The sequence below is a fragment of the Dermacentor silvarum genome, chromosome 8, assembly GCF_013339745.2.
Source record: "Dermacentor silvarum isolate Dsil-2018 chromosome 8, BIME_Dsil_1.4, whole genome shotgun sequence".
Classification (NCBI taxonomy): domain Eukaryota; kingdom Metazoa; phylum Arthropoda; class Arachnida; order Ixodida; family Ixodidae; genus Dermacentor; species Dermacentor silvarum.
The window spans coordinates 174783776-174797355 of NC_051161.1; the positions used below are offsets into that span (position 1 = coordinate 174783776).

The 13580-nt window shown below is 43.6% G+C and overlaps 1 protein-coding gene across 2 annotated transcripts in view; it reads left to right on the top strand.

Annotated features, from left to right (window-relative positions):
- The first annotated feature begins 5256 nt into the window (after positions 1–5256).
- The window catches only part of LOC119461856 (3-hydroxyacyl-CoA dehydrogenase type-2), a 36782-nt gene continuing 28458 nt past the window's right edge, over positions 5257–13580 (top strand). Inside the window, exon 1 of one of the 2 annotated variants that reach the window (XM_049672758.1) lies at positions 5257–5441. In XM_049672758.1, coding sequence (XP_049528715.1) covers positions 5412–5441 — 30 coding nt within the window. In that variant the 5' untranslated portion in view covers positions 5257–5411. The remainder of the gene's footprint in view (positions 5442–13580) is intronic. The other variant, XM_037723226.2, reaches the window with a different exon arrangement.

Consider the following 13580-nt stretch of genomic DNA (forward strand, 5'->3'; position numbering starts at 1 on the left):
CAGGACTGATGTATGCGGATGACATTGTACTTATGGCTGACAGCAAGGGAGACTTGCAGAGATTAATGGACATCTGTGGTAAAGAGGGAGATAGCTTAGGTTTGAAGTTTAGTAAAGAAAAATCGGCAGTCCTTACTTTTAATGATAATCAGGGCAGCGAGCATAGGATACGTACAGGAGGTTACGCTGGAGGTGGTGGATAAGTACAAATATCTTGGAGTGTGGATAAACAATGGGGCTGAGTACCTAACATAACATGAAAAATATGTGATGGCTAAAGGTAGCAGAAATGCAGCTGTGATGAAAAATAGGGCACTGTGAAATTACAGTAGGTACGAAGTGGTGAGAGTCATTTGGAAAGGGGTGATGGTCCCTAGTTTGACTTTCGGCAATGCGGTCCTGTGCATGAGATCAGAGGTCCGAGCAAGGTTGGAAGTTAAGCAGCGAGGGGTAGGTAGACTGGCTCTGGGAGCACACGGAAATACACCAAATCAGGGGGTACAGGGTGACATGGGATGGACGTCATTCGAGGGCAGGGAAGCCAGCAGCAAGATAGAATTTGAGGAGCGATTGAGAGAAATGGCAGAAAAGCGGTGGGCAAGGAGAGTTTTCAGTTATTTGTACATGAGGAATGTTGATACAAAATGGAGGAAGCTGACCAGAAAACTGCCAATCAAATATTTGGACTGCAGGAGGGGTGCAAACCAGGAAACAGCGGTTAAGAAAAAGGTTAAGGAAACAGAGAGGGGTCTGTGGAAAACAGGGATGCAGACGAAATCAGCACTGGGAACATACCGAACTTTCAAGCAAGAAATTGCCAAAGAAAATATCTACGATAATTCTAAGGGAAGCTCTTTGTTGTTTGAAGCCAGGACGGGAGTATTGCGGACTAAGATGTGCCGAGTCAAGTACCAAGGTGTAGACACGTTGTGCTGTGCGTGTGGAGAAGAAGAGGAAACGGCTGAACACCTCATACTTTTCTGTAAAGGGCTTAACCCTACAGTGCAAGGCAAAGGGGCTGATTTTTTCAAACAGTTAAGGCAAAATAGACTTTAAGCGGGTAGAAATAACGGAGGTTATCTGATTGGTGGCAGGGGTGAAATTTCACCCACCAGAAAGTACAAAATATGTTCATAGTCATGGCTAGGTGGCGCATGCCACCGCCCGATTTAAAGGGTTCAGCCTCATCCATCCATCCATCCATCCATCCATGATGATTTATTGGCATCCCCTTTGAAACGGGGTGGCGACAAATAGTCACCTAGCCTGCTTGATTTAATCAGGTATACTACACATGTTCTTTATCTAGCATTTTTGTATACCTCTCATTATCTTTCTTTTTCAAAAATTTAGCTTGTACCGCTGCCTATGATTTTAAGAGATCAGGTCGTATCCATCTCTTCCCTGCTTTTTTTGCACCAATACTCTAATCGTCTCTAGCTTATCTCTACGGCTGATCTGTTGATGATTCCTTCCACTTTAAACCCAAGCGCTTCTGGGAGTTGCAGGTTACCTACGGTTCTCGCTGGGTGGATCCCGTCGCATTCAATTAGGATGAGCTGAGTGGTCTCTGGATCTTTACTGCAGCATACACATGTCTCTTCTAGTTCCGAATATTTGTTGAGGTATGTTTTGGTCATTAGGCAACCGGCTCGAGCTTCAAATAGCAAGGCACTGCCCTTTGTGTTATCGTACAGATTTTCCCTTCTAATTTCTTTCTTCTCATTCTTGTAAATCTCCATTGTCCTTTTTGTTTCCATTCTTTGCATCCAATTCACGGTATCTATTTCTCTCACTTTCTTTCTGACGACTCCTGGTTGTCTATTTAAAGTTTCGATTTTCCTGTACTTGCATGCAATGGTTATTGGCAACTTCCTTGACCTCTTCCTCCATTCTGTGTCCACGCTTTTCATGTAGAGATACTTGTGCACTTTAGCCGCCCATTTATTTTCATCCATGTTCCTGACTGACTTCAAAAGAGGCCCAACCCATGTCACCCTGCACTGCCTCATTTGTGGTATTACCGTGGGCTCCCAAAGCCAACCGGCCTTCTGATCTTTGGTTAACTTCCAAACCCGACAAGATATTCGATTTTAAGCATATAATTGCATTTGCGAATGTTAGCGCTGGCACCATTACTTCTTTCCAGATTTCACGCACCACCTCATACTTATTGTGGCCCCACAGTGCTCTGTGTTTCATTATTGCTGCATTCCGCTTCCCCTTTATTTTCAGATTATCTTGGTGGTTGCTTGAGTAATTCTTTCCTTCGTTTTTGTGTACGCCGAGGTACTTATATTGCTTCACTATGGGTATTACTTGCTGTTGAAGTGACACCACGAAGTTGCTCGTCTCTTCATTAAAGATCATAATTCCTGATTTCTCTGTGCTAAACTTAAGGCCTAGATTTGTCGCTGCATTCCCACAGATATTCGCAAGTATGTGTAAATCTTTTTTATTGTCCGCTAGTAGCACAATGTCGTCTGCGTACATCAGTCCAGGGACCTTTTGTTGCACCATTTGTCCATTACGCATATAGGATAAATCAAAACCTAATTCGCTGTTTTCCAGTCGTCTTAACGCCCTTGACGTAAAGCGTGAACAACAATGGTGACAGAGGGCATCCTTGCTTCAATCCTTGGTGAATTCCCACCATTTCATTTCCTTTTCGGCCTTCCCATACCACTTGTACTTGGTTGTGTCGATATATCTCCTTTAGCAGCTCCACGAAATCGTCATCTATGCCTTCGTATTGAAGAATATCCCACAACAATTCCCTGTCTACGTTGTCATAAGCTCCTTTAATATCTAGAAATGCTACCCATAAAGGTCTTTTCTGAGCTACTGTAATCTCTATGCACTGAGTTAGTGCAAACATATTGTCCTCTAAGCGTCTGCCTGGCCTGAACCCATTCTGTAGTTCCCCCAATACATCGTTTTTCTCCACCCACTTCGACAGTTCTAATTTTATGGTTTGCATTGCCATTCTATATATCACCGACGTTACTATAACTGGCCTGTACGAGCTCGTCTTATCCTTATCTCCTTTGCCTTTGTAGATGAGATTCATCTTTCTTTCACGCCATCCAACGGGAATTTTCTTTGTTCTAATCACTTCCTCTATGGCATTAGTCAGCAGTGCCTTGCTTTTTGGACCTAGGTTTTTGATTAGCTGCATTGGGATTTCATCGGGTCCTGCTGCCGTGTTGTTAGGGACATTTTCTTGTGCCCTTTTCCAATGAAGGCTTTCTATGCTAAATTTTGATCTCTCTGACCTCTCTGCTGTTGCTGGATCTGTTGTCTGAACTACCCTTTTTCCCGTGCTGAAGTTATCCCTAATAACGTCTGTGATGTACCGCAGCGCATCGTCTCTTTCGTAGATGTTACCGTTTTCATCCCTTATAGCCATATGCGAGTTTTTAGTTGGCGCTCCGAGTGCTTTTATATGGTTCCAGAATCTTTTTGGAGCGCCTTTGTCACTTTTGTGAATGTTATGCACCCAACGTTCACTTGCACATTTAATTTTCTCTTGCACGAGCTCACTCGCCACCCTTTTCTTCTCTCGGTATAGTATTCCATCTAAGGAGCACCTCTTCTTGTAATCCCAACTTTTTGGCTTCTCGATGAGCCCTAGATGCCTCTTTACGCTCTTCTATAGCTTGTTTTATTTCCTTGTTCCACCACTTACGTGGTATCCTCTTTCCAATTCAACAATTGTTTTGCCGTGTCTGCCGTATATTTCATGCTGCATAACGTCCACCAGTTCATTATATTCCGAGACTGCTGTAGGAAAAGCCTCAATTTTCTTCTCTATGTTGTTTGCGATCTCTATTATTTGCTCGTCATTCATTTTTAAAAACTATGAGGCTATTGGTTCATGTTCTGCGTTGGTATCTCGCTCAAACTTTAATGCTAAACGTCTTTGATCGCTTCCCAGGCTATTTTTTCCATTTTCGTCTATTATCATTTCGTCTAGTTGTTCGTAGACCATTTCTGAGACTAAGGCGTAGTCGATACATGACTGCCTGTTTCCGCACTGCCACGTACGTTAACACTTATTCTCCCTGTTAACTACTATACGGCTCTGTTCATCATACAGATCCAGCACTAGTTTTCACCACCTAGGGTTCTTTAACGTCCACCTAAATAGAAGTACACGAGTCGTTTTCCATTTCGTTGCCATCGAACTCCGCGACCTGGATTGAACCCGCGAGCTCCAGTTTAGAAGCGCAATGCCGTATCCACTACATATATCCACTAATTAGGCTACCGCGCAGGCTTTCTTTCTTTTCTTTTTGTTTCTTTTTTGATGTATCGAGTGGAAAAAAAAATTCCACGTACGGCTTACCGCCAAAGATTAGCATATAGAATTACTAACTAAAACCGTTTTCGGCGATCGTGGTACGACCGCAATAAATGGCTCCGAACCAATTACTTCGCATTCTGTTACGCGAGGAAGGCGGAAACTTCACCCGCCGTGGTTGCTCAGTGGCTATGATGTTGGGCTGTTGTGCACGAGGTCACGGGTGTAGTTAGATTTAGGTGCACGTCAAAGAACACCAGTTGGTCCAAATTTCCGGGAAATTATGAGGCACACGTGTGCCTCATGTGCCTCATAATCATATTGTGGTTTTGGCACGTAAAACCCCACAATTTAATTTCTTTTTTGAAAGCGGAAACTTGAATTCAATATTGTGCTGCAGTTTACTCTTTTTTTTTTAAATCTATGACAATGCTTCCCGTAAATCTGAGTACAAGGCGCCGGATGGGGCAGATATGCTTTACTTGTTTGAAGCGGCAAGCAGGAAGGGTACATATGTTTCTTCGTCTGCGTTTTGCAAGACCTACTGATGGAAAACTATATGCGCAACAATACACACGAAAGTTACATGCTGCTTGAAGAACGAGAAAAATATTTCTTCTCCAAAGAGAGCCGTAGAATAACATGGTAGAATGAAAGCCGACACTACGGCCGCCAATGCACGCGCAATCACCGAGTGGCATTAAAAAATAAAATAAAGAAGATAAAGAAAGGAATTTATTCTTAAGGTATAGACACATGTCACACGCAATTATGAACACCATTTGAGTGGTCTGAACGCAAATACCAGCGCGCGAAGTAGTACGAGTGACCCTTCCGAGCAGTATCGCCAGCAGTTTTCAACGGCGCGACCTTTATGCACCCCAATCCACTTCGATCGCAGCGCCGCCACAGTATTTTCCCTGATTTTTCCACGTCGGGCGCCTCACTGCAACCGCCCCAGCCGCTTGTCCCACTTAGCCCTATTCGCTCTGCTCGTCTGCTCTCTCCTTTCCCGACTGGTGCACCGCGTGTTTTATGGCTCTCTCTGTTCGCCAACTCGGTGCCCGCGTCTAAACATTTGGCGCATTGGCTGCTGCTCCTCAAGGGCATGTCTGCTGCTGCTCTTAGGACTGTCAAGGTAAAGAACATTGTGTCCCCTCACAGGAGTGGTATCGGAAAACCCGTATGCTGCATCTCCGGCAAGTTCGTGCGTACGGGCGGCGAGGTGATCGAACTTTCCCAGAAGGTGCCTCCTCGTGCTTGCTTGGCGTACGCTAGTGGAGTTTAGCTACACGCACTGACACGTTTTACTTCGACCGCATGGTGTGCCGACGGAGCGCAAGAAAAAGTAAATAGAGACAAAAGTACAGCGCAACCTGTGAGGCATGGCAGGGGCAGCGCTAGCTTAAGCACGCACGCAATCAACTACAAGGTATGATACATCTCGTCAACTTGAAAACGCAATAGAGCTACGAAGTAACATTAAGTGAAGGTCTACGTGCAACAGCTGGGGAATGGGTATATAACATGCGTTTATGAACATATGTTTTTACGGGAGTCTATCGCATAGGCGGAAAGTTAATTTTTCCGGGGGAGGGGGGCTGGGGCCTGACCCGCTTTTCGAACCCCACCCATGTGTATATATATATATATATATATATATATATATATATATATATATATATATATAACCTGTAATAACAGTCCCACTGGACACTTCCTGTGGCCTCGAAAGAGTGTTCTCTGAAGTGACGAGCTTATACGCGTTTTTGCAAAACCTCAGAGTAGGAGACAATACAGTTTTACAGCCCGAGTCCCCTCGCACTGAACCAAGAGTTGAGCCATGCGGCAAGCGGATTCAGTTAAACTCGTTAGGGAGATAAGTGTGTTCTGTGCAGTGGCGCACCGACGGGGGGGATTCGGGGGTTGTAACCCCCCCCCCCCCCCCCCCTGAGGCCGACTTAACTCCCCCTTTTGTTTAACCCCTTTTCTTTCCTTACGCATTTGAGTACTGCAACTAAGATGTAAGACGCGCAATCGTCTGCACACTCGCAAAAAGCGCATTTTTTCGACAATTTCCCGTGAAGAAATTGAAATTAGTGCTGTTTAGATGGTATTGGCAAACTGTCAACCCCCCCCCCCCCCCCCCCCCCTTGGCAGAGATCCTGGGTGCGCTACTGGTTCTGTGCGTATTAAGTCGCACAAGTACACATCTATGAAAAAAGCAATGTAACGCCTTCTAAAAGTTTTAAAACAAAAGATACAATCAAGAAATCTTTTCCTGACCAAAGGTCAGTTATTGAGAAGATAAGACATAACATATATAAAAATTAAACGATATTTAACAATTTCTGAGCACAACTTATGACTAGAATTATTAGCTAAGTATAATGTGATTCCATAATGCCTTAGTTTCATTACTTGTCAACGCATGCCTTAGGCCACTGGTTTCGTTTATTTTGCGGAGGCAGAATAAGGATTATAGAGTAAAAATTGTCAGGTGCCCAAATAAATAAAAATATTAACAAATAACTAAGATAGCGATATCTCAAAAGCACGAAAGAACTCGATAGCAAATATATAGAACAGCGTGGATTGTGTTATTGAGCGGCAAATTCAGCATATGACGAATAAAAATTAATAAGGAAAATGCACAGATAGACTAGGGAGTTTTACAAATAGCGCAACCACGCAGCCTTACCCAAATGCCTTCACTCTGCTTGCGCTGTTATGGACCCCATTTTCATTTTCGTTCCTTTGTATACCTTTTTGCGTTGTTTTCTAAGCCAGGTGGTTTTGCTTTGACTTGTAAATTGGTGCCTTTCTCTCTCCTATTAAATACAGTTCTTTGCCTGATGCGATGATTTAACCATCCTTGAAAAAGTGTTTGTTCGGGCACTTGATCTCGGAATGAAGTCGTCGGCAATCTTATTCAAATTGATTTTGCGGGAGAGTTCTTTGTGGGCGTGCAAAATTGCCAGATGGTTCAGATGGGCTTGTCCAGTCGTCGACCGCATGTACATTTTCAGTCGCTGAAAGCAATAAAAGGACATCTCGGATGTGGTCGTCGAGACCGGTGTTGCCAACGCAATTTTTTTTTAGCTTGGCCATTTCCGGCACAAGGTTTCGCAGGTGTTCGCCCTTGCCCCCCATGAACATGTGCACGACGTCCCTGAATGTGTGCAATGATGCCGACCTTTGCTGGCCTAAAATGTCAATCAGCATATCTCTTTGCAAAATCAGGCGTCCTGGTTCAAGGTCGTCACCGTAGATCTATGTTATAATTGCTTCGTCTTCCTTCCCTATGGCAAGCTGCTCAATGTGGGACTTATGCTACCACATATCAGGTGGCACCATAAGTCCTGTTGTTTGATGAAGACAGCACTTGGTCTAGTACTTCATAGAACCTCTGGCGTGGTACATGTCACTCGCTGATGGTCATAACCACATAAAGTCAACAGACAACGAAGCCAAGGAAAGCATCGGGGAAATTAAGTGTAGTTGAATTTGGAATGTAGAAAATAATAAAGAAAAGGGAAATGAAAGTGGACGAAAAGATAACTTGTAGCCGGCGGGGAGCCGAACCCGCAACCTCCACAATACGCGTGCGTTGCACTACCAATTATGCTACGGCGACGGCCATGCTGATAGTAACACGTGATGGTACCACGTGAGCTAAGGAACCTTCTTGATAGCGGCGTAGAGCCTTCTTTTGCCTAGCAGCTAGAACACACGGGTCCTCAACTCCTACTTTTCCTGCCTCTGCCATACATACACGGGTCAAACGCTTTATTTTGGAGTTAATCTGCGCCGAGTTCAAGCATGGGCCATCCGAGATAGCTGGTCCCTTTGTGTGCACTGTCTCCCCGCTCACCTAGTGTTGTTTCCGCTGGTGCTTACACGGTGGAAAATATGCTTTTCAGCGTCAGGCGGGTTTTGGCGAAGTACCGATAAGCGAGTTGACCACTGTTGGTTTTGTTGTTGGTGCTCATGCTGTGTTTGTAGCTGGTGCACATTGCAACATCCGTAGCCGCGGTATAAGGGAGCTCGACACCTGTTTTCTATTTCTCCTTTTATTGCGACAGCAATTGTATTGACACTCCAGGCAAATTTTCACTTTCGTCGTTGCCGTGATATTCCGTATAAATTCCAAAAGTCATATGACCGAGTGACCCATACACTGTGGATGCGAGAAAAGCCGGTAACACTGAGCCGAATAGGATGGCGGCTTGATGGACATTACCTGCCCACGTGCTCAATATTTGGGTTAGTTGGAGGTCACGTGGTCAAATGCACGCATGGGGAGGAGAGCACGCGTCTTCTCATCTAGCCGTGCCGCTGCTGCGAATGACTGTGCGCGGTTGACGCTTACCCGGCTCGTGTGCCGTATCCAATTGTTGTTAATCATTGAGGGGTGCAATGACCAAGGGCGAGCAGGGATGGCTGCTAACTTCATGCACGCTTTCTTCCTTCTTACTGTTTTTCCGCGCCCCAAGTGTTGCAAATCGCAAAGCCTAAGAGACAGGGGTAACTGGAGATCGCTGACAGAGGCCGTCCTGTAGTGGACATAAAAATATGCAGATGATGATAATGAAGGTAATTTTTCGAGTCGCGGTGAATCGCATGGCTGTACGAGTCGTTCACCCCCGCTGCCGGCGTTCTTCATAATGCCAGCGTTGTGATAGCGACTGCTCGTGGTCATCCAGCAAGATATTTACAGGATTACATGGTCCGTGCATTGCACAATGTTTCTTATTTTAATTAGTAAATAAATGGTACTACAATTTATATAGGCGATATAACCAACGTACAGTGGTGAGCACTGTTACGGTGAACACCTCATTAGTATTCACGAGCCTATAGCAGTTAATGTTTAGCACAAAATAGAGAAAACTGTTATTTGTTTCATCGGCATCATCATTAGGCGTCATATTCGGTACATTTCCCCCCTGAAGTAGAAGGCATGTTGAAGTTATACCAATCTGAATACTAATGAGGTGTTCACCCTGACAGTGCTCACCACTGTACAGACTCGTGTGAGGGACGCACTTTTTTGCTGCAATTTAGACGAGCCTTACATGGGACTGGGCCATTTTATCACATTTTTCCAACTACGACTCTGAAATCTGCCGTAAACCTCTGCGATGGCCTCCTCTCACCATCTATAGTCGTGTACAACTTTAGAAGGCATTTGCCCCTCAAAGGCACACGAGCATCCGCCAATGGGCATGCACTCTAGACATGAGCAGGACGGCCGGTGAACCCGAGGACATGGCAGCCCGTGCTGGGCCGAGTCGCGTCGGCGGGACTATTTCTTTAGTCGCGCTGGCAATCGGCTGCTGCGCTTCAGTGATCAAGGGCCTCTCCTGTATTCTTAAGTTGTAACCGACTTTTTTTTTTATAGTTGCGACGCGTAAAGGTACGCTGCACGGGAAAATTTGCAGTGGAGCACGATCGGAATCGGCGCTGAACGCGATTGCTTCTCAGTTCGATTAAAAAAATATATATTTGCATTCTAGTTGGGCTTACACAGATTTATAAGGGAAGAATCTTCCTTTGTGTAATTGTCTTACATGCTTCGCTATCACTAATACTGCTTCGCCTTTCCGGTGAAACTGCAGCCTCTTCTTTTTTTCTGAGTTCTAGTAAAAGCTCTGCTGCGCATGACTGCTATTGATTCTGATTTCGAGTCAATCTGGCTTGACCTCACTTCGCTTACTAAGTTAATTATATATATTTATGACCTCTGCATGCACGTTGCGATGTTTCCATCCCCAATAAATGTTGTAAATTTTAAGTTCTTTTTCTTTCATGAGTCGCTAGCATTACCTACTGGAAAGAGAAGCAGTGCTGAGACACATGTCATTCACGTGCATTTCACACACCGTTGATTAAAGACTATGCCGAAGGGGTCACTGAAGTCTGCAGGTCTTTTTCAGTGTAAAAAAAGCGCGCAAAGCAATTTGTAGCGAGCCGAACATACAGCAACATATTGATTCTCTAGACACAGGTATTCCTATCATTAGAAATAATTCTTATTTGGCTACCTCTTTCTCTTTAAAAATATAATAAATTTTGTCCTGTGTACACATTAAAATATAATGTCTGTGCATGGTGTTCACACGGAAAATTAAAATAACATGTTGAAGTGAAAAAATGCGGATGAGGGAGCCGCCATTGGTGCTTCTAATGCGCTTGTTTTCCGATTGTCAGGATTTTCAGAAATAAAGCGAAGGTATGAATAAAACCCATGCACGCCCGCGTCAACAATGACGCAGTTAGCTTTTAGCCACACTGACATTTGAAGGGAAAAGGTAGAGGCAACTCAATAGAAACCATAAACGATTTAGGTAACAGGACTCTGGGAATGACATTTAGTAGAGGGGGGGGGGCTGCGGCATCGCCGGGAGGTGCAGAGCCCCGGAGCCCCCCCGTGGTCGGCGCCTATGGTCTATCGCTTAGGCACCTAAACCGGATTGCTCTCAAAAGGTGATATACTAATGTGAGAGCATTACGTACTCCATGAAGCGAGAAATCTGGTGTTGGCGTGACCACGTACGAAGGTCCAGAAAGTCGGGGGAGCCCAAGTGAGCCGAGGCAGATGGTGACGTCAATTAATTAAGGCAGAGTTAATCAAAAGGAAGCTTTAGCTTGGGGCCTCCTGTTGAAATACGTGGGAAATGAGAAATCGTCTTGCTCGGCAACCACTGCACCAAATTTGATGACGAAGGTTCGTCAATTTTTTAATAAAAATTTAGAACAATCGCAAATTTTCAGAAAACGCACGCTATCAAGTTTATAACTTTGTAACTCGGCAATGACATCTGATATCACAGTTCTGTAAATTACAGTACATCTAAAGCGGACAAAATTGATACATGGCTCTCAAATTGACCACTAATTTGTGAGTACAACGTTTGCAAAACACTTGTTAACAATCTAACAAATGCACCTAAGATATAAATTGAACGAGAAGAAAGGGAACCGAGGGGCCCGATTTTTATTAATCATATCATAAGAAGCCAACAAACAATGACACCAAGAACAACATAGGGGATATTACTCGTACTTACTAATTGAATTAAAGAAATGATAAATTTGAAAACGGATGAAAAAACAACTGTCCGCAGGTGGGGAACGAACCCATGTCTTTGCGTTACGCGTGTGATGCTCTCACCATTGAGCTTGTGCGGAGCCGTTTTCCCATCCGCTTTCTGGGGTATTTATGTTTTACAACTAGGAACTAACCCAGGGAGTGTTAGCCAGCATCACCACTCATAAACCTAGAGGCGGATGTGGAACATCCTTTCTGCCGCAGCCGTCACGAGCACGTGATCTTTTTGGGTGATGGCAACTGGTCAATAAACCCACATATGCTACCTGAAGCCCGGCAACATTGATGTCGGGCTTTTCGCGTAATGCGAAGACGTGGGTTCATTCCTCACCTGCGGACAGTTGTTTTTTCATCCGGTTTCATTTCCATTAATTTATCATTTCTTTAATTCAATTAGTAAGTACAAGCGATTTCCCCTTTGTTGTCCTTGGTGTCATTGTTTGTTGGCTTCTTATGATATGATAATAAAAATCGGGCCCCTCGGTTCCCTTTCTTCTCGTTCATTACATAACGAGGGCTCGAATCCGGCAACATTGATGCCTTTAGGTAGCATATGTGGGTTTATTGACCAGTTGCCATCACCCCAAAAAAAAAGATCACGTGCTCGTGACGCCTGCGGCAGAAAGGATGTTCCACATCCGCCACTAGGTTTGTGAGTGGTGGCGCTGGCTAACACTCCGAGAGCTAGTTCTAGTTGTAAAACATAAATACCCCAGAAAGCGAATGCGAAAACGGCTCCGCGGTAGCTCAATGGTGAGAGCATCGCACGCGTAATGCGAAGACGTGGGTTCGTTCCCCACCTGCGGACAGTTGTTTTTTCATCCATTTTCATTTCCATTAATTTCTCATTTCTTTAATTCAATTAGTAAGTACGAGTTATATCCCCTATGTTGTTCTTGGTGTCATTGTTTGTTGGCTTCTTATGATAAGATATAAATTGACATTTGTCTGCTCTAATAGATGCAGTTTACAGAACTGTGATATCTGTTCTAATTGCAGAACTGCCAAAATTTGTAAACTTTGTGCTTTTAAAATTCCAGAAAAAAAAATTCAGGCCATAAATTGCAACTCTGCCTCTAACCTTCCTAGAATTTCACATTCTCTCTCAAATGCAACAAATTTCATTAGATTCGGCCCAGTGGTTATTTCAGAAAAGCGTTTCTGCGTTTTACATGTATTTGAATGGGTGGCATCGGAGTTGGGCCCAAGCTAAAGCTTCTTCTTAAGGTGGAGTTAATTAAGGCACTCGAATGCATTGTGCACACCTTGTGACAAACATTTGTCGCAATGCATCAAAGCATTTCGGTCTCATCGACTGAAAGAGCGTAGGAATCACGTGGTGGTCGCCTTCATCCACATAGGGATAACTAAGTGCCCCTTCAATTTCTGATACTCTCAATACATTTTTGTTGTGTGCTTATTTGACTAATTGTTTAATAAGACTTATTATGCAAAATTTTAACATTGTTTTATCAGAATGTATTGGGTAGAAAATCAGCATTTATATAAACACTTGCATGAAATACACAAATACATAGCAGGCTTTCTTAAGTACCGGGAAGAAGAAAAAAACTACAGAAACATATATCAATAATAACTGCAATGCCATGTTTCTGAAGATGCTCTACAACTTCAAATATGATTTTGCTTTGAAATGAATGCTTGAAGCTTTGCATAATTGATTGCAGTTGCAATACATATAAGTGCTAATAAAGTTCATAATTTATCCTAGTGCTCTAAAAAATGTTTAGATTAGGTTAATTCCAACAACTTTGAATAATATGCCATTGATATGGCAACTGTCTTTGATGTACCACTTCCTACTGAATCAGAACTGAAGTGGCAGTTGGCCATTTATAGATGATGTAGAAAGTTCTTGTAGCCTTCATAAAGAATGGTCAAGGTTCGTGAGAAAGTGGGAAATGTTACACTCAGAAGGGCGATAAACAGCTCAGGTTAAAGAACATGCTGCTATTTACATGATGCAAAAAGTTCTCTATGACCCTTGTAAAGCATGGTGAAAGTTCATGAAGGAGTTAACACTCAGATAGGGTGACAACAGCATATCTTCAACAACAAACTAGGCTCATTGATATTTGTAGATAACTTTCACTTGAAAACCTGAAATGATAAGATCATGCGTCAGTAGTGATAAGAAAGAGA